Genomic DNA, 22811 nt, shown 5'->3' with positions numbered 1-22811 from the left:
ATGGGTCTGGTCATCAAGAAATGCCTAAATTTCATGGGAAGAATATTAAACTAGCACACCAGTCCGCAGTCTATTTGCAGCACATGCTGACATGTAATTAAGGACAGGAAAATATGTCTAATACCTAATTTCAGTGCCACCACAGCTCTTTTACTTGATTACATCCAGGTTTTTGTGAATCAAATAATTTAGGTTGAAGAAAGATTCACTTTGAACTTCTGAGACCTTTTGAAAATTATGTTTTAAAAAGAAAGGTTAAGTACATATAGTTAGTTTAGTCAGAGTTCTCAGTCTGAACAAATTCTTAGAAAGAAAAAGATGATATTGCATTTTCAAAAATTAATGCAGAAAAATTGTATTACAAAAATTATAAAAATTATTTTTTAAATTACCAAAAGCTTCAGCATTAAACAAACAGACTGCTATTGGCAAAGTCTCTCTACTTACAACACAGAAGAAATTAAATTGGGTCAGCTGTAAGTATGTTGTCAGGATTGCAGCTGCCAAAATAAAAATAATGAATAAGTTAAGGTACCTTTCTGCAGACAAATGAGAATTTTGATACCGGATCTTCAAGACAATACAGTCTGTTATACTGGTTGACCATGATCTGTGCTTCATAATGGAGAAAAAATGGATAACCTCTGCAACATTTATCAAATCAAAGTATAACACTAGATAATGTATTTGTTGTCCCTGTTTAACATCAAACTAAAAACTCACAAGCAGTAGCCAAAACAATACCAGACCAAACCCAGGTTTGGTTTCAGTCAGATAAAAGAAAACAAAGCTATAGAATTATTAGAAGGACTATGACCCTAAAAACAGTCACAAATTATAGTCTTCTTCAGCCTCCTGGGAAAACCTGTGACACAGAGTTTAACTGCAATCTTCTGGAATATAGTCAAATTGTCTGCATGTCTATTCATAAATACCTATTCCACAGGTCTGACCCAATTACTAGTCCAGGAATTGAGTGGATTTTGTTCTCAAGAATTTAAACTAGTTAAAGAGATTAATGCAGATAACAAACTCATTGATCCCCATGGCACACAGAGAAACCTTTGGGAAGAGAAGATGACTTTCAGTCTGGTGGCTTCTTCAATGCAAATGGCGCTCTATTATATTTTAATGAAATTAAATACAAATGGATATATGAATTTGCGTCCTTATTGTCAAAATGCAAAAATATTACATCATACACAAATTACCAAAACATTAAAATGTATGTAAATCCTGAATACTGTTAGCCAGTCTTGCATTTTAAATAAGGAGACTTTTATTCTTTTTTTTAAAATAAACTTTTTTCCTTAGGAAAAATGATTAACACCTCCTATAGTTCACTTAAGTATATCATATAAAATATGGTATGAACTAACATTACTACTTCCAGTGGTTTTTTTCATTAATTTAGTGTATTTGGATTTTTCATTATCAGCTGCTTTGTCTCAGAAGAACACCCCTCCCCAGATGCAGGAAAATACTATTTTGTCTAAAATTATTTATGATTTTGTTTGATTTTAAAGAAGAATAACAATAAATCTTGAATATCACAGCACAGCTCAAATTTGCATAGAATTTACGGTAACAAGTTATTGTAGGTATAAAGATTTCCCCACTTTCTGGTTTTCCCTTATTTTTGTACTAAGAATACTGAAGGATGATAGAAATTTCTTTAAGGAGCTCAGATTTTTCTCCTTAGTTAATATTTCCACAGTCTTCACAGGGTACCCACATCACCGCTTATTCCTCAAATTTGGATAATCAGGCTGAGAACGTGCCAGGAGAAGCGTGATGAATAATTGCAGCAGGGACTTCACTGGGCACAGCTTCGTGTTTGCTCAGAGTCAGGTGAAATTAATCCCAATGCCATCCTCAGCTGCTTGCGGCTGGAGCAGACCCGACCGTCAGAGCTGAAGGTGGGAGCCAGCACAGCAGTGGCTTGCCCAGGGGCAGTGATGTGATGGTGAGGAGGGGTACCAGGAGTGAAAGGGCTTAGGGAAAAGCAGGCATGAAGTTACAGCACCTGAGGTTACACTCCAGAGATTGTGCAGGGAGGGAAAGGACAGCATTTAGCTTGTTAAAGAAAGACAGGGGGGAAAAATCAATGTACTTGCGTGTTCAATTCTGAGAGAAATCCTGAGTACTATCTTGCTTAACATTTTTGTCAGGATGTTTGGAAGATCTGAAGAGAAAAAAAATAACACCATGAAGGCCCAGAGGCCTGTTATTAGCAGAAATCAAAACAAGCTGAGTAGGCTCATAAAGAGCAGAGCTGCTATTATATTCATAGATTATCTTAGCATTTGCACAAGTATCTGATGAATAGAGTGAAATAAATACCATGTCTTGTAAGAAAGTTCACCTAATCATTGAATTTCCTGTCTTCCTTTAAGGATGGCACTAATAGTGCAGCGTGGAGATTTATTCTCTGACTATACAGCTGTTGGGGGATGCATACGGTTGTGTTCAGTATAGAGGATGCCAACTAGCTAAAGAGAAGTATTGGGGTAATAGGAGTTGCAGCCCTTCCGTAAGGAAACTGGTTGCTGCTCACCACCTACAGCACAAACATTTTCCTCTGGGTCAAGAATGACTAAGGTAAGATGAATTCAAATGAGGAATGAGGAAAAGAGAGCTGTGTGCCCCATCCTTGTAAAACACAGAAATGACCAGATACTTTGCCTGGGAGCGGTGGAGGTGTCCGTACAGAATGAGGCCCAACCATCCTCCAAGATGAGCTAGTCTAGAATCCAGAGACCAAAAATTACCTTCCTCCAATGTAAGAGCTATCTTATTTATTATCTGCTAACCAATTATTTACCCATACAAGGACTTGCCCATGGCTGATTAGCCTTAAAATGCTTTCACAAGAAACTATGTCAAAAGCCTTAGGTCTAAATAAATTGGAAATTAAAGACACTGCTGATAACCACATGGCTGCTGACACCCTCAAAAGACTCCAGTAGGTTTGCTAATAGAATTCCATTTATAAAAGTAATGCTGTGTATTCTCAAGTGTATTTGATTTATCTAGGTACCCATTAATTGTATTTTTTTCTGTAGATTCTAAAAAAGCCCTGCTGAATACAGATAATGGGCTTACAGGCCCACAGGACAGCAGAATACTATAAAAGTCTACAGGATCTCAGCTGACTCTCCTATAACTGGAATAGTACAATTTCAGACAAAAGAGCACCGATTAACTGTATATTAAGAATCTAAGTTATCAGATTACATATTGTATGCAAGTGTACATATATTTAAAAGATATGAAAAATAAAATCACTTAACTGTTATATTGTAAAAAATCCTAACGTGTCTCACTTGCTTTTAAACAAATGATACAAACACCATATTTTCCGGACTGGTCAACCTCACATCCTGACTTTGTCCCCTTCTGTTAGTAAAATACAACCTCGCTTCAGTGGGGCCAGGATTAGGTCTGCAGCAGTGGTCATCTTCTGCATCATCCCCTGACCGGCTTTAAATGACATAAACTCTACCTGATTGTTCCATGCAGCTGCATATGTGGGTGCATCTGCTCTGCCATATTATTTCTGCTGGGAAGGGAAACCAAGAACACATGGCGAGACCACCAGTGACTCGGTCCTGCTGTGACAATTAAAGGTGACTTGCAGCTATAAGTTTCTCTCAGCCATCTGCTCCTTTGAGGAGGAATGTGGCTTCGGACTGCACCAAATCGCTACGTTCCAGGCAGTATTCATCCTTTGTACTTCATCAGAAACTCTCACTACCCCTTGAGCCCATGAGCCCTATGAGGCATACCTCTATATAACTCTTTAACTGAGGTACAGGTCCTGAGCCCAGATTACTAGCTTGTAACTAGGGCTTACCAGAAAGGGAAAATCTTACACTGCCTTGTCCCTGTCCTGGTCTATTTCACTGTCCTCATCCCTGTTTCCAGCCATGTGGTATACCACTCAGTCGCATTGGTGAGATCTCCCTTTCTCCAGTAGCAGCAAGTTTTGTTTTGGTTCCACTTAAAATTATGGCACAAGGAACAGCATGTCAAGGAGAAAAAGCAAATAATGAAAGGAGAACACAGACATTAATTAAATACCTTAATGAGGTATTCTTGCCTAACGTTATTTCGTGTTTCAAAAGATGGCATCAATATTAGGAGTTCAACACTACCTTCTTGAGAAAGGTTTCAGTCTGCTTAATCAGCTCAAACCAGCCAGCTGATGAACCTGGTAATTTGCCTCTGTGTCCAACCATGTGATTTAAACTGGATAAAACTCCAGGAATGGAATTGCACGTTTTAACTGGACATGAACTTGTTGAGAATAAGTTTGTTCGCTGATGAGATTTGTTCTTAAATTAGTATTTTCCTTAAGAAGAAATACACATTAGTAAACTTCTTTTAAAAAACGCAGGACTTACCATCTCAGAGACCAAAATATTCTCTGTTAACTGTAGGAAGGTGATTCATGCATAAGTATCATTTTTCCTGGACAGCTGGGAAGAAAAAATATTTAGATACTTCGGTAAACCTAGCTCGTCATCACTTTTCTGGTTTACGCAGCATTTCTGACTTGAGTAACTCAACATGCGGAACCACAGGATATTCATGCAAGCCTCTTGTTATTTTTTTAAAATCTCTTTTTTTTAGTATGATTGGAATAGTGGCAAAATTTCAGGTGCTGTTGTATTATTGCTATAGTTGTGGCAGCTGCTGTGAAAACAGCTTCTGTTTGACATTACCTCACCACTTCTAGAGGAGGTATACCTGACCACAAATCATCCCTTTCAGTCATGGGAAGTTCAGCAATACCAATTCAAAGAGCAACTATAAAACTTCCCTGGGGCTCGCACCTACTTGCGCAGACTCCACCCGACATGGGGAAGGAGTCCACAGCAGCTTCTACAATGTCAGCAGAACCGTTTTCTCGGGACAAATTTCTCCCTGCAGAATAGCTGCAAGTCACGTGGCTGATGCTTAGACTGCTGTAAGCCAAAGATGATCCACTTCTCTACTAGTAACCAGCTCTCTGTCTGTACCAGCAGAATCACTTACCTGTCACCATCATTGCTAATAACTGTTAAATACAGAAGGAACCCTCTGAAGTGTTGGAATCCTCCATGGGTATCTGAAAGAACAAAAAACTATAGTTGAAAGTCTGAAAATTCAGAAACTGCTAGAGTTCCTCCCTTATAGAATATACAAGTCAGAAGAATTTATGTGGGACAGAAAGAGCTGTTAAATATATTAAATGCTTGGAGCTTGTTCTCTTCAACTGATCTCTACCCAAAATGGAGGCAGTGCTGGAATGCAGTATTACCTGAGAGACATAAACTGGTTAGCTGCCTAACAATATCTGTTCACAGGGTTTCATTGCAACCCAATAGAAATAAATAGTTGCTTTATTTTAAGAGAGAGTTCCTATAAAAACCACCTTTCCCCTCCTGGGATGAAATACATTGTAGTCAGCTCTTTCGTGGCTTGGCTGAATTGAGATGTGGTTTTTTGAAAACCAACTATATTAATACTTTTGGTAACCCAGAACTCAATAATTGAAAAATGCATTGGATCTTAACTATGGAAAGAACTCTATAAACTTTTGCCATTGAGAATTATAGGAAGTACAGTACAGTAATGTTCTGTCCTAAAATCTACTATACCAAGTGAAGGTGAATTGCAAACAGAGTCATGTTCAACAACACTTATAATAAATGCATACATATTAGTTTAAATAACTCCACTATGTCATGATTTAATAATTGCATATATTATTAAAACAAATGAATTTATAGATATATTTCCAATTATAGTAGAAATCCTCTTGTTTTATTTTAGCTCCTGCAACAACAACAAAATGATAATATTAACTGTTTAGAAACATGAAACCAGTGAATCATTTCAGTTGCCTCCTGCCTTTAACTATACCACCCAAGTATACGAAACAACAGCCTCAGGAAAGATGCTGGCTTTAAAATTCCCTTTCTCTCCACCCGTGATGTAGACACTCATCCCTGTGTCTGTAGTGCACTTCACTACTGCCTAAATTATGGTGACTAAATGATTTAGGTGGTTGTGCTGAAAACAAAGGATACCATCCTGCTGAGGGGTAAAATAACCTTGTGGAAAAAAAAAAATAAAAAAAAAAAGGTGATGTAGGTAGGGGAAAATGGGTGGGAAAGATTTCTAACCCAAGCAATTTTTGGATCTGTTTTGTAATATGCTATTAGCACTATTAGCACTGTTGATGTAGCATAGTAAACTGTGAAGAAAATGCAAAACTGAGGATCTAGGGCTGGGAACTTCTTGGAATTTCCATTTAACTACACCCTTTTGTGCAGCAAGAACCTGCACCAAACGGATTGATCCACATTTGTTTTTCTTGTTTCTGAAAAGCACAATAGTCACAGATTTAAACTAAGTACAGAAAAGTCTAGTAATCAAGATCCATGTAACTTACCTCAGGACAAATCAGCTTAGTCTGTCAACAGACAAAGAAGAGTCTGGAATAAACCAAATATGCACAGACTGTAAAGTATATCAGTTATGACTGATACGCTGTGCTGGGGGAAGCTCCTCTATTCCCATGGCTTGCACTGCTGATGAAAAATTGTTTGCCGTTATGGCATGTGTTCACATCAAGAGCACCCAAAGAGCTATATAACACCCATTTAACTGAGAAACAAACACATTGTAGAACTGTATTTCAATTACTTTTCCTTAGTGATATCATGTTAATTTGCACAGCTATAGGTTTCTTTTAACCATTGAAGTGACTTTACATGCACATAAGTATTGTTATCAAGGTCTTAACATATTAGCTACTATAACATCCAGGTGTCAGTATCCTCAGCAACATTCTAACTGATGTCAGACCAGCTTCTGTTGAGCTGTTCCTAATGACACTGCAGCAATGTGAATATTGCCCAGTTAATCTCTCGATTTATATGTTAAAAATGTAACAAGTATAGTTCATGCTATCTGGCTCTATCTAAACCATGAAATTCTACTCTTAGAAATTATTTTACTCTCTTAAGTTATATAATTTCTGACACTAAATGCTGATTAAGAGACATATTTGAAGCAGTCTGAGCACGGGCAATGACCAGGAATTTTAATTCAGTGGAACAAACTACCCAAAATAGGCACAATTTCTAACCATGGAAAGGCTGCACACTGTACTTTACCTATGTATGATTTGTAAAGGTACAGACCAGTGGGAATTGTGCCATGAAAGGGGATAAGAATATCACTCTTTAGAGTCCAGATTTTTTTTTAATTATTCATCGCAATAAGAACTTTTTGTCACAGATTTGGCAAAGACATTCTCTAATTAACATAACATCTCAAGATTATTATATTTAAAATTTTACTCTTTGTTCTTTTAATTTCTGCAAAGGAACTATCTCTTTGAGCATCTAAAATTAAGCTGTACAAAAAATATATAATATTAGGAACAGTCCTCCAAAGCAAGGACAATAGATGGAACAAGCTTCTTTCATTTCTGGTTACAATGATTTGTATAGTATAGGCAAAGAAAAAACTACACAACACAATTAATAAGTACACAAAGTACACAAGTGTGTTTATTACATTTTTGCAAGCACTTTGTTCTACATTTCAAAAACGCCACCATCAAGCTGTTGGCACATTTATGTACAAAACAGATTAATTGTAATGCCTGCTACAAAGCATTCTTTGTGAAAATACAAACTCTAATACCAGAGAAAAGCCAAAAGCATTAACATCATTACATGAGTTTAAAAGACATAGTTTTAAAAATCAGCACAAACGTTTTAAGACACAAAACTGAAACACTACAATATAGAATCCAAAAAGAGGTTCCTAATACTTTTTGCAGAACTGTAATACCGGTACTGCACATTATCAGAAAACTGTTGACCCCATAGGACAGCCTAAGTGTAAACAAACAAAAACAAACAAACAAAAAAAAATCAAACAAACAAACAAAAAAAACAACCCAAACCCCCAAATCAAAAACACAATCAAAAAAAAACCCAAAACAAGCAAAAGAAAAGAAAAAGGAAAAAAATTTCAATCAACTAATACTACTTAATGCATTATCATGCCACAAGTAACTATAGTATTACCCTCTACTTACTACAAGAATTGTTAAAAATTACTGATGATGCATGACTAGTAATCATACAAAGAAGAGTTTTACTCAAGAAGTTTTATTAGAAATGCACTTACACTGAGAGAATTCACAATGGTCCAATAAGTGCACAAAACTACCTAAGATTTTTAACACTGACAAAAATGTCTTGTCAGGCTACATCACTTTAAAAGACACTTTACAGCATTCTTGTAGCATTAGAAATAGGCAAAAAAAAAAAAAAATCCACCAAATTTGGTCCAATAATACTGACTTTTCTTAAATAGGGGTTTTTGCGCTTTTTTTTGGTACAAGTAATTCTTTCAAATTAAGATGAGCTAACTTTCTGATAACATTTTCCTATCAAAATAAAGGTTCAAATATATTACTACACTTTCAAATAATAAGCTCTGTAGTGGTCTTTCACCTTACTTCAACGTAATACAGGTAAACCAATGTGTAGGAAAGCTAGAAGCCAAGCTATAACATTTATGGAAGTTTCCTTTAATATATCTTTTACAGTTCAGACAGGTGCAATCCATTTAAATTTTTAAAGCAGGTAAAAAGACATCTGACTCCTACAGCCACTGTATTTGGATATATTACTTTCATAAATGTAGCTAAGCAGTAATTTCTTACATCATCACATGAACAGCTCCAATTTAGCATAACCATCATTGAATTAAAGAGAGATCATTCTGTAAAAAACTATGGATAACTATATCACTTAATTAACAATTGTCTATATACCATAACTCTTTAACAGGTAGCCGTGGTATTGAATTCCTTCAAAAGGCAAGTGGCCATGCATTGTTAGCACCACGGTTTGCATGCTCACAATACAAACAGGAATTATCACCCATGGAACTTTGAACAAGAGAATATTCTTTAAAAACATCAATAATAATACAATGTTAACAAAGATAAGAAGCACTTTTTTCCTTTTTTTTTCTTTTTTCTCTTTTTTCTTTTTTTTTTTTTTTTTTACCCACTATTACAAATTTAGAAATTGCACCTTTGATTGTTTAAAACGTTCTTAGGACCTTCATTCAAGCTGATTAGGGTCCATCTGGCGAGTTTTCCAAATATAAAGGAAAGTCATCAGAATTTTTTCTTTATATATTGTACATCATGTACAATGGTCCCTTTGAAGTATACCTGTAGTTAAAGTAGTTACTTAACTCAAAACTAAAAAGTATAAAAAGCTACTTTTTTTTTTCAAAAAACATATAAGAAACAATGCAAAAGGTGTTATGCATAACACATACAAAGTGATTAAAAAAATCAAACACATATTTGTATTTGATAATAGTTTAGTATCCTTGATCTAGCAGAACTAATTAGCTTAAAAGGATTCAGGAAAGGCTATTTAGGAGCTTTGTGGTACAGAATGGTCACACAAAGTAAGAACTAATTAAGAAACCAAGTGCTAGACAACCAAGAATTGTACATGGGTGATATGTAAGTCACCCAAACTATCTTTTGTGAGAAGCACTTTCAATTGTTTTTAAAATGGTTGGATGGCCTTTAGTTAAACAACAAAGCATTCACATGTTAGAAAGTAAGACAGGGTTTCTTTTATGTGTAAGCATTGAGCCGCTCTTTAGAGCGAGTAGAATGAATATCATGAAGCTCTTGTTCCTCCTTTGATTTAATATCCTCATATTTTTGCATTCTGCAAGCATCTTTCACATAGGCCCAGTTGGCAGACAAGACCATGAGATAATGGACCTGCAAGAGAGGAAACACAAAGTCAGGAACCCAGAAGGCTCGTCAGAACAGAGCACATTCAGACTTGAAAGCTATAGGTCAGAGACCGGGTTTTCATCAGAAGGAGCTAAGCACGGTTAAGTTCAAGAAGTAGTACAGCAATGTGATTGAAGTTCAAGCCTGAGCTTCATTAATCAGATTACTCAGCTCACAGCTGTTATTCTTACCATGACTAGGAGTTGGTAGCAATGGTTATAAAAAAACTTAAAGGAACTGAAAAATCATCAAATAGTCCTTGCTTTACTATTTCAGCTACTCTGCAAATCTACATAAAGAAATGCCTTCTGGTTATTTCTTGCAGACTTTCCCACACTGAATCACTACTTGCAAAGTAGTTCCTTAAGAAAAAGCTATGCTGTCAACACATCATAGTCTTACAGTTACATATCTAATACAATTACAGAAAGATTTGCTACTTCTTTCTTAAAGTTAGCATTAGCTTCCCATTTAGCCATAACTTCTTTAATCTACAACCCCAGCTATTTTTTCAAAACAAGCTAATCTGGCAAAAAAATGTCAAAAATTGAAAAATATGGTCAGCTAGGCAAAATGTGACAAAATATAGTTACAAATAAACTTGAGGTCTTAAAAGGGCACACACCTGTCACCATTTAATAATCTTACGTCACTGTTATATTAATTATACAATTTATGTCAATTTTTAAAATGTAAAGAAAAATTTTAAAGTGCTTCATACGATTTTAAAAGACAACTTCTGTATACATCATGAATGGAGCAGAAATGATGTTCATGTTTCATGTAAATTTTTGAATATGTAAAAATACTTATTTTTAAAGAAAACAAAATTAAGAGCTTTCTAAGCGTTCCATCCAAAAATGAAATGAAAAATTATCTGAAAAGATGGTGAAAAAAACCTCACAGCCTGTGGTTATTATACAACTTATTTGCCAGTATAGGAGACTGGACCCGACTCACTTGTAGCTAACGCAAGTCACTGGAAGAGCTATGATGGGGATGACAGAAAGGCTGTGAATACATCTGAGGATTAAACACCAATGTAAATGATATTGGCAATATTCTTACATGAACAACTGTTTTTTTTCACAGGGCTTTGAATAAAATTAATCTGAAAGTCAGTGAAAAGTATCTTACCAATAAAAATATCATGTTCTGCAAATGTTTTCCATCATAAATAGAGGATTTAAAACACCTTATTTGCCTTTGAGATGGAGCTTAGTTTCTGTTGGAGCAAAGAACTGCTCTCCTGTCCACTTCAGCTTCCCAAGTCTGGGCCTTTTAGGACATCTGCAGACTTTGAAAATTTTCCTTTCAAAGGTGGACCTCAAATGTCCTACCTTCAGTCTGCTGAATCTCCTTGCAGGGAGCCTCTGACCTTCTCAAAACTTGTCTCCCTCTCACCTTAAGACATGCTCTGTAGGCTCTGTATTCAGCCAGAAAATAAAAATTTTCAGTAATGGAATTTAGCTGGTTTATTCTACTACTCTCTGGATATTTATTCCTCCTCTAGCAGGCTTTCAGATACTTTCTGATAAGAGCATCCCTTAAATTGATTTTAATCAACTGCCTCAGAGTCCACAGATAATTTCCTGATATCAAAACGTTTCCACCCCTTCCTAAGAAATTGAGAAACTAAACTAGGATGCAATTAGTGGAAAATGGATAGAGTAATCATAAAACCACCTTGAGATTATGGAAATTCTCCTGTTCATATCAGCTTGTTGTAGATCTATGAATATCTTGGATTCATACTAAACGAATAGAACCAACTTAGTATATTCTTTTTTGGAAACGCCAATGTTGGATTTTTTCACAAATGCTTGGTGGCAACTGTTGCTGATTAATGCAGGATAATGTACATTTCTTAATCTGTGTAATTAAGATCAAGGAAAGCATTCTGAAACCCTTCACAAGATCAAATGTTTTTGGTGTCTGTTTTTGTCCTGGTGGTTTATGGCAAGCTTTCATGCAGTTAATCCTATTTGAGGAATATGGACTGAGTTGAGGAGCCATAAAAGAGAAAGAAGTGTTCAGAGAATCTGTCCATTAGGAAAAATATTATAGATAGTAGTATTTCTACATATCTTTAGGGTTTTCTTAATAACTTATATCCTGGTTTTGGCTGGGAGAGACAATTTTCTTCTTAGTAGGCACAGTGTGCATCACAGAGTGCAAGCCATAGTTTGCTTTCACCTGGAGGGGCATCTAGTACACCTGGAATCAACTGCCCCAGAGGTGGAAACACAGCCCTACCATTTGCCATGGATTGATGCAGGCTGTGCTGGAACAGGGTGAATCTCTGGCACACCTGCAGCACTTTGATGATAGCATCATATGGGGCAATACAGCAGAGGAACTTTTTGAGAAAGGGAAGAAAATAGTCCAAATCCTTCTGAAAGCCAGTTTGGCATAAAACAAAGTAAGGTCAAGGAACCTGCAAAGGAGATACAGTTTTGGGGGAATAAGATGGCAAGATGAACATCGTCAGATTCCAATGCATGTGATCAACAAGATAACAGCAATGTCTCCACCAACTAGTAAGAAAGAAACACAGGATTTCTTAAACGTTGTGAGGGTTTTTTTTGAGAATGCACGTTCCAAATTACAGTCTGATTATAAGCCCTCTTTGTCAAGTGACCCAGAAGAAGAATGAATTCTAATGGGCTCCTGAGCAATGACAAGCCTTTGAACAAATTAAATGGGAGATAGTTCATGCAGCAGCCCTTGGGCCAGTCCAGGCAGGGCAAAATATAAGAAATGTGCTCTACACCGCAGCTGGGGAGAATGGCCCTACCTGGAGTCTCTGGCAGAAAGCACCAGGAGAGACCTGAGGTCAACCCCTAGGTTTTTGTGGCCAGGGATACAGAGGATATAAGGCTTGCTACACTCCAATTGAAAAAGAGATACTGGCAGCTTATGAAGGGGTTCAAGCTGCTTCAGAAGCGATCAGTACTGAAGCACAGCTCCTCCTGGAGCCCTGGTTGCCAGTGCTGGGCTGCATGTTCAGAGGGAGGGTCTTCTCTATGCATCACACAACTGATAATGCACGAAGTAAGTGGGTTGCACTGATCACACAATGAGCTCAAATAGGAAATCCCATGTCCAGGGGTCTTGGAAGTGAACATGGACTGGCCAGAAGACAAGAGAAAGAGGTGACACTTGCTGAAGAGGCCCCTCTGTAAAATAAATTGCCAGAACATGAGAAGCAATATGTCCTGTTTGCTGATGGATCCTGCTGTATTGTAGGAAAGCATTGGAGGTGGAAGGTGGCTGTATGGAGTCCCCTACAACAAGCCACAGAAACTGCTGAAGGAGAAGGTGAATCAAGTCAGATTGCAGAAATGAAGACTATCCAGCTGGCTTTAGACATTGCTGAATGAGAAAAATGGCCAATACTTTATACTGACTCATGGATGGCGGCAAATGCCCTGTGGGGTTGGTTACAGCAATGGAAGCAGAGTAACTGGCAGCCTGGAGGTAAATGCATTTGGGCTGCCACATTGTGGCAAGATATCACTGCCCTGGTGGAGAACCTGGTTGTGAAGGTACGTCATGCAGATGCTTACGTACCTAAAAGTCAGGCCACTGGGGAACATCAAAACCACCAGCACATAGATCGGGCTGCTAAGATTGAACTGGCCCAGGTGGATCTGTATTGGCAACATAAGGGTGAATTATTCATAGCCCAGTTGGCTCACAACAACTCAGGCCATCATGGAAGAGATGCAACATATAGACAGGCTCGTGATTGGGGGTGGACTTGACCATGGACACTATTGCACAGGCTATCCATAAACGTGAAATATGTGCTGCAATTAAGCAAGCCAAGCAGTTAAAGCCTCTTTGGTTTGGAGGATGATGGCTAGAATATAAATATGGGGAGGCTTGGCAGATTGACTATCCCACACTCCCACAGACAATGGTGGAAGGAACCACTGGATGATTGGAAACATACCCTGTGCCCCCATGCCACAGCCCAAAACACTATCCTAGGCCTTGAAAAGCAAGTCTTATGGCAATCTGGTACCCTAGCAAGAACTGAGACAACAGAACTCATTTCTGAAACAACTTCATAGACACCAGGGCCAAAGAGCATGGCATTCAGTGGGTATATCACATGTATCATGCACCAGTCTCTGGGAAAATCAAACAATACAACAAAACAATACAGTGTAAAGACTAAGCTGAGAGCAATGGGTGGTGAGACCTTCAAAACTTGATACAGATTTAGCAAAAGCCACTTGGTTAGTCAGTGCTAGAGGGTCTGCCAGTGGAGCTTGCCCTGCCCAATCAAAACTTACGTACTGTGGAAGAGGATAAAGTCCATGTAGTCCACCTTAAAAATACACTGGGGAAAACAGTCTGGGTTATTCCTGCTTCAGGCAAATGTAAACTCATCCATGGGATTGCTTGTGCTCAAGGACCTTGATATACTTGGTGGGTAATGTGGGAGGATGGGGAAGTTTGATGTGTACCTCAAAGGGGTTTGATTTTGGGTGAGAATGGCCAATGAATTAAATCGTATATACTGCTATAAAACACTATATATTATCACTTCCATGGCAGCTATATGTGCACCATGGCACCAGGCACCTCACAGCACCTGTCTCTGCCACTCCAGATCTGGGGACCTGAATCCGACTCCCTTTCATTTGCCACATTAATGAAGAATGAACATTGAGGAAGAGACCAGACGAGGGCAGCAGTGATGGATTTGTAACTGACTTCAACATGCAACAATCCAACACCAAACACCGTCTTTCCTGCAATGAAAGGCTGTTACAACACATGGAGCCCAATGCCATGGACTAAATGAATTCAATGGGCTCTTATAGGGGTGGTTCATAGACAAAGGGAATGATATATGTGTACAGCAAAAGACAGGAAAGGTGATGGTATACTGGAAAGTGTGGCATCATGTAAACGGTATGGAATAAGGGTAGATACTGTCCTGGTTTCAGCTGGGATAGAGTTAATTTTCTTCTCAGTAGCTGGCACAGTGCTGTGTTTTGGATTTAGTATGAGAATAATGTTGATAACACACTGATATTATTAGTTTTTGCTAAGTAGCGCTTACTCTAAGTCAAGGACTTTTCAGTTTCCCATGCTCTGCCAGTGAGCAGGGGCACAAGAAGCCAGAAAGGAGCAGAGCCAGGACAGCTGACCCAAACCAGCCAAATGGATATTCCATACCACAGAACATCATGTTGAGATATAAACCTACAAACCGGGGGTAGTTGGCTAGGGCCACTGATCGCTGCTCAGGGACTGGCTGGGAATCAGTCAGTGAGTGGTGAGGAATTGTATTGAGCATCACTTGTCTGTTGGGCTTTTTTCTTTTTTTCCTGGGTTTTAGTCCTGCCCCCCCCCCCCCCCCCCTTTTTTTAATCTCAATTGTTGTTGGTTATTTGTTTTTGTTTGTTGGGGTTTTTAAAGTACTTTATTTCAGTTATTAGATGTTCTTATCTTAACCCCTGATTTTCTCCTTTTCCCTATTCCCCTCCCCATCCCACCTGGGGCAAGGCAGGGGGGTAGTAACCAAGTCACTGTGCAGTACTCAGTTGCCAGCTGGGGTTAAACCACAACACTACAGCACAACCTGTGATGATAGTGCAAGTGCTGGAGACGGCAGCATGTACCATGTTACTCTGGGACACTGTCTGATCACGATTTAGCACACAGGAAAAATAAATCCTTTGTATCTAACTCAGCTGTTCCAAAAGTTTTCACCATGAGTGGCCTCTGGATCAGGCATTTCTAGATCAAATAAGAGACACTAATGCTGAATCCCCATTCTGCTGAATGAAATTTCCTCCACAGTAAAACCCTTAAGAAAAAGAAAAAAAAAGAAAGAAAGAAAGAAAGAAAAAAAGGCTGATAATCCTAAGAATTTTGTCATCTCAGACAACTACAATTTGCATCCAATGAAAACACCAGTGCTTGTCCTTAGAGGGTAAGATTTCAATTAAAAAATTCAACCTGAACCTTGAACAGCTTGTAGAAATGAGAATCATGGAAGTGGGGAGAATCTGAGCAGTGTTCCCAGATCTTCCTGACCTTTTAAAACACATCTGTTAGAAAGCTTTGCAATTGAAGAGTACATGGCGAAAATGGGACCATGTAAGCACATTTCTTATCCTCACAAAATATTTGTTAAAGACCCAGTAAGAGACAAATTTAAACTTAATGTCTTGCAGTTTTACTTGGCATTTTTCTTCTATTAAAAAGTAGACAAACTCTTCAGAAGCTACATTGAGCACAGTCTGACCTTCACTAAACCCTCATTCTTTGCCCATCCCTTCCTTAAAAATAATTGCAAAACCAAACATGTGAAATAACTGCTGAAAACTCTTGGAGTTCACATTCACTAGAAGTAGAATGACTTTCCTGGAAACAGCTACTTTAGCTTATATAATCTCAAATACATATCCATGTTATGTAATGACATAGAAGTTTAACAGTCCCACTACCTTTGTTTTCCTGTTTAACACCAAGTTCCTAGATAACATTGTCACACTAAGGAGGTCATCTCTAAGTGGCTGTCTAATTGCATTTTGCAATTCCATGACCTGAATAGCCTGAAGCCAGTGGGGCCCTGTAAAGGCTTATTCAGATTGAAGCAGGGCAGCTTCCACATTCTGCCTCAGGATGTTTCAATTACAGCGCAGGGTCTTTTCCGCACCTATGAAACATTCCTGCTTAGATTTCTTCATAAGGTGCAAGTATGCTTTAACCTTCAAAACTGTAGAATTGTATCTAGGCTAGGAAAGGTTTTGATGTTTTGTGTTTTGGGGTTTTTTTCCTCTTTCCTTTAGGACATCTCATCATCTCAGTAGGGCAGAAGTCTATATAACTATTTTCCTCCCCTACAGGCATTTTATATCCTGCAGAATAGCACAGTCATACTGGGAGAGAAGGACCAGAGCACTTCTACATTTCCCTTCTTGTTTCAGGAGAACTGATTGCATCTCCATCTTGCAGTACTTAACTTCTATGGAAGTTCAAGCCGAAGAGTGCTGCTCAAATAGCAGCTTCTGAGAATGGAAACTGTATTTCATAATTCAGTTTGCTGCAGTGGCTTTAGGAAGACATCACAGGCAGGATGCTTACTAGCTTTACAGCCAACCCTTTGGGACAGTAGAGATTACATTTAAACTACTTCATGTCTTCTGTTTCTATCTGCCACAACACTGACAACAGTAAAAGTAACAAGTATTACTTCGATGGTTGTTTCTGTATCCATTTATTATCTGTTCAGACATAAGAAAGAATAGTAATGTTCAGAATCATGCATAGTCCAAATTAAGTATGATTCAAAATCCTGGGTATTTTTTCCTGTGCTCAAGACTCACAGAAAACATCTACAACATAAATAAATCTATCAAGTTTTTTTCATCTTGAGCTGAAGTCCAAGAATGATAAATTGTCAAAACAAACTATTTGACATTTTCCTTCTTTGCAAAATAAAGCTTTCCCTGATGTATACTTTAAAAATTACGAGTTTTTCTATGCATTGGTCCTAACTCATAGGTCAATTCTTTTTTTGAACCCCCAAACAGCATTCTCCTTTGCAGACTAAAGAGGCAGCCAGTGAATTGTGAAAAAACTCAAACATTCATATACAAATCTGAGACAAAGAGAGAGACTAAAATAGTAGGAATGGAAAAGTTGTGACTTGTGACCAAAAAAAAAAAAAGATTTTTTTTTGTGGTTTTTGCACAAATTACTACAATTTTTAAAAGTGTATTTAAAAAATACAGTTTCATGAAAAGTATTTTGGTGACAGACGGTCTTAATATTTATGAACAAGCTGATTTCTTTGGTGAATTTCATGACAAATATTGACAGTAAAAGAGTTAAAGAAATCTGCACATATTTAATAATCTGGCACTTTCAAATGTCCAGAAGTGAGGATATAGTGGATAATATGAATGTAATTTCAAAGAGAAGATTTTACCAATTCAGTTATTCAGCAGTCTCATTAATGACACACTACTATTACTGGTAATAAATATAATATACTTTACTATTTCAGTCAAATGGACTGTTTTAGTTTAAAGTAACTGTTTGCAAGAAATGTTTTCAAAGTGCAACAAATTCATAAGCTTTCTCTTCTGTAGAGGACTGGTATTTTAATCTCATTTTTTTGTTAAGATGTCTTGTTAGATTTCATAAACATGGAGATCTGCTGCTGCTGTGGATATATAAAAGACTGACTTCATTAAATCCTACTTGTGATTATTCTTGCAACAGCATGTATAGTGAAGGGCATTGGTTCTCCAGCGACTTAAATAGCTTCTGCACACTTTGTTCCTCACACTAGCCCATTGCTGATACCTTATTACTTTCTACTAATTTAAGCATAGGATCTGGGGAAAAAAAATATTGTCTTCTTCCTATATGAGACATTTAGGACTTAAAAATTCATTCTCCCTCCCCTAAATTACTTCTTTCTTGATTACTTCTTTCTTGGGAAAGCAAACTTGCCTTAAAGAAAGAGAACCTGTTAGTATCTGCATGTCCAAGCACAAAATTCTGAACCTTCCCTCATGTCCTGTCCCTGGTCTTTGGGCTACTCTGTCAAGTATGAAGCACACTGCTCAACCTATAAATGTCATCCAGTATGCTGGTTTTAGAAATTACCACCATCAAATAGTGGAAGGTGCTAGTCTTCCTCAGGTATGCAACAGATCACAATGAGAGGTTAAAAAGAAACATTTAATTACAAAATTGAAATATATACAACACAGTTGCAAACATTTCATAAAGCATAAGGTTACCAGCACTTGGACACTACACAATTTACTAGCACTTAGACCCTTAACAGATTTCTGTTGAAACAGTTAGTGTTATCATGCCTGCTCTGTGCAGTCACACAATCCAGTAAAAAGCATACATGGGAATGGGTGACTTCAAAAATAAGTGAATAATTGTGAGCCATTACAGTGAATTCCTAGTGGATTAGTGCTTGGTGTAAAGCATCTACGGCATCTTTGATATGCTACTGTGAGCTCTGAAGGGGTTTTTTCAAACTTCATTGAAAGTATCATGTATTTACTACATGGGTCAATATACATACTTAATAAAAAATAAAAACTATCCACTGAAAATGCATTTGTTTTCACTGAAAATCTTTTGGCAGCTATTCTGATTCAAAACTCCTCTTTGAAATGCAGAACTGTTATCTGAACAAATTAGCATTTGATAATTACTACTGAATATACTTCAAAACATTACTGCACTGGAGAACTAAGGGTCTCTTGGATATACTTTCCTAACACTAATATATGTAACTATATGTATAGATGATAATAATTACTATTTGGTCACCATTTTTTTCAGCTTCCAGTTGAAAAATCTCAGTTTGGGGAAATCAATTAGATTATTAATATAATTATATTCTACTATTGTACTTATTATTTGTAGTCTTGAAACAAAAATTGCATTGAAAATATGTATTTTTCACTTAGGTATCTCTGCTCTGTTGGCAGGGTGTCATGTAATACTAAAAAATGGCAGAGAAGAAGAAGAACAACAAAAAAAATCACTAATGCAACAGGAACAGTATTCCTAGTAGCATCATTGAATGTTCTCTGATTGTCCTCTTTTATAAATGTAATTCTAAGGAGAACAAAAAATAGGTTTTAATGAAAAATGACTAGTAGCAGTAGTAATAGTAAACACCATCACTAACACTTTTGTTATGGAATACATCAACACCAAATAACAGTCATTTTTCACCTCCCATTCCAGTGTGTATTATACAAACCCACACTGGTACAGAATCCCCATCCTAAAAATAACTTTATGTTCAAGCAGACACAGCAGACAAAAGACAGAAGAGCAGGGCACTAGCACACACACTTTTTTCTCAATGAAACATGGTCATTGGCAAAACGTTATCAAATTTCAAGTAATCTTCATTATTAAAAAAAAAAAAGCATCAAAAATAAGTCCTGACAGAAAAACCGATGCATTCACATATACGTCCAGAATTGGTAAGAGTCCATTCCTAAAATAGCAGTTTGGAAAGCCTGTGAATACCCAGAAAGCCTTATATCATAAAAGTTTATTACTATGGTTCTGAGACAGACAGGTGAGTTCAGACGCTTGTCTGAACACAGCAAGAGAATAGTAAAAATATTTAACATGTACTTAAAGGTGAGTGTTTTTTATTCAAAAAAAGTAATCATGACATTCTATTTCAAAGGGAATCCATCAATATATTTAAAAAAAAGATAAGAGAGAGTATTGAAATACAGAATTCTGGTTTAGTAATAGCATTGAGTGATAGTATGGAAACTGAAAAATTGATACTGAGTAAGAACCAGAATGTATTAGCAATTCAGATGACAACAGAAGTACAGTGTTGTGTAGCTTACCATAGCAATGACTGCTGCTCCAGCTCCAGCAAGTGCCACAATGAACAAGTGGAACGTCATATTTAGCTGCAAAGGGGGACAAAGAACATGACTTTCATGGTGGTATGCTAAACAAAAGCTGAATAAAGTCAGAACAACGTTGAGAAATAATTACCTTCCTGGTGCCACCCTTCCACAAAAGTAATGATTACTAATATTTTTCCAAAAGATTGACATCTCTACATGACATTGTGCTTATGCTTGTTTTGTTACAACACTTCTATCAGGGATAAAGTATAATTCTAATTAAAAATACTGTGTTTGAATCATAACAGGTTAAGAAAAGTAATTATTTTAAAATAAACAGTCCAGAACTTTTTTCCCTTTTTTTTTTCATTTGTTTGTTTGTTTTGGTTTTGGTTTTGTTCCCCCAAGTTACAATACTACCTTATCATACCTACAAACGTTTGTGGTGGTGTCTCTCGTGGCAGAGAGCCTGAGAAAACCTCATTTTCTCTAGTTAGCTGTAGCTTTCCATCCTCATATATTGATTTACTTCCCTTCCAAATGTGCCAATGAAATTTGATCATAGTGATATAACATAAACCAGGTTACCTAAATAATCCAAGTACACTACCTTCCTCACCCCATCCCAAATCAAATGATTACATTTGATTTTCATTTCAGTGATCTGGTTTACATAGCAGCCACTGAGTGCTGACTGCACAGCAAGGGTTAGATTTTCTTAGATGGTTTTGGTATGAAGGCAGATATTGTACCTTTACTCTAAGATTTATTTAAACAGTAAGACCCAGTGAAACATTCAGCAAAGCACCCTCTGACTAGAGAGAGGTCAAGATTTTAGCCTCTCTTTTTATTTTTAGATGTCATTTTGTTTGTCCTGTTTTCATCTTTGATCACTTAAAAACAAAACCAGCTGCACTGAAATAGGTGGCCTTTTCTTAAGGGAAAAGCTACAGAGATAAATGTACTCAGAGTTATTATCCTAACATACTGAAAGATTTGGTCAAATCCATTTGAAATCTTGACTCTCCTGTCACAACAGTAACCACAAGATCTTCAAACAGTGATTCATTATATAGTCCTATTCATTGTGCAGCAGGTGCATTAGATTTCAAAAGCATCTCAGTAAAAATATACATGACAATGGAATTCTTAAAAAAATAATAAAGTGCAAGTGTATTTACAAAACAAATGGCTGGAGAAATTGCACTGACTATATTTGGTACTTGGGAAAAGACTTGGAAAAGTACTTGCTGACTGTATTTTCCACTGGGATTTTATTTCATCACCATAGATAGAATTAGAACATTAATAGCAAGAAGAAAACACACATCAGTTACTTCCTACTGTAACATATATATTACAGATATGCCAAAAATATTATCACATTTATTCACCTCATTAGAGTCACACATCTTGATGAAACTTTCTGATGTGGTGCAAACCTTCTTTTCCTCTCCAATAGTTACAATACCTGGAGCAGAATAAATATGCACAGTATTTAGTATTCTTAGTACATAACAGTTTACTTCATATGAGCCATAAAAGCTAAGAAATAAAAATTCTGGGCAGCTTTGCAGAAATCTTTAACAACAAAATCGATTATTTCTTGATGATCAGGGGGCTGGAGCACCTCCTGTATGAGGGCAGACTGGGAGAGCTGGGGTTGTTCAGCCTGGAGAAGAGAAGGCTTGGGGGAGGCTTATATTTGCCTTCCAGTACTTAAAGGGGGCCTACAAGAAAGCTGGGGAGGGTCTTTTTATCAGGGAGCGTAGTGATAGGATGAGGGGTAGCAGCTCTGAATGGAAAGATGGTAGATTTATGTTAGATATTAGCAAATCTATCTAATAGATAAGACATTAGCAAAATTATTGTGAGGGTGCAAGACACTGGCACAGGTTGCCCAGAGAAGCTGTGGATGCCCCATCCCTGAAGGTGTTGCAGGCCAGGCTGGATGTTCTTTGAGCAGCCTGGTCTAGTGGAAGGTGTCCCTGCCCATGTGGCAGGGGCTTTGGAACCAGGTGATCTTTAAGGTCCCTTCCAAACCAACTCATTCTATGATTCTATGACAATTTCACTCAGCACAAAACTTACACATCACCTATTTAGCAAAATCCCTGAGTAGGAAACATGCAGGTAATAAATTTCCCACCATTTTTCACAAGGTGTTCACTCTTGATTTTGATCAGCACAATAATCAAAGCACCAGAAAATTATTTGCGACCAGTATATGTACATACTATGTTGTTCACAAACGTTCTCAACCTTCATGCAGACAAATGTGCCATATCTTGTTTTCAGACATGTTTATCTAGAACAAAGTTCTTTCACAAACATATACGTTATCATAATAATAGTTTCTTTATCAGCAAGAATAACTAGGAACTGCTACGTTGCTTCCTTTATCCAATGTCCAGATACTAGATCAAAGACTAGCATGAAGAAAACTGGTATAACTGTTATCGTGAAAAATGGCACTGTTCTTTACTATTAGTAATCAGCAGGTTTTACACTGAATTTAAAGGAAAACAGGTATGTTCAAACACCACACTTTATATATGTTAGTGTTCTATGCACAT

At 37.2% G+C, this 22811-nt stretch overlaps 1 protein-coding gene across 2 annotated transcripts in view; it reads right to left on the bottom strand.

The window, feature by feature from the left end:
• Nucleotides 1-7538: 7538 nt before the first annotated feature.
• Nucleotides 7539-22811, bottom strand: part of GPM6A (glycoprotein M6A) — a 139592-nt gene continuing 124319 nt past the window's right edge. For both annotated transcript variants that reach the window (XM_027789707.2, XM_005239522.4), the window contains exons 5-7: nt 21630-21706; nt 20230-20295; nt 7539-9829 (exon numbers count right to left, since the gene is read on the bottom strand). In XM_027789707.2, the coding sequence (XP_027645508.1) occupies nt 9677-9829; nt 20230-20295; nt 21630-21706 (296 nt within the window). In that variant the 3' untranslated portion in view covers nt 7539-9676. The remainder of the gene's footprint in view (nt 9830-20229; nt 20296-21629; nt 21707-22811) is intronic.

This window comes from Falco peregrinus, chromosome 2, assembly GCF_023634155.1.
Source record: "Falco peregrinus isolate bFalPer1 chromosome 2, bFalPer1.pri, whole genome shotgun sequence".
In the NCBI taxonomy this organism is placed as follows: Eukaryota; Metazoa; Chordata; class Aves; order Falconiformes; family Falconidae; genus Falco; species Falco peregrinus.
This window is presented reverse-complemented; position numbering and strand designations above follow the sequence as displayed.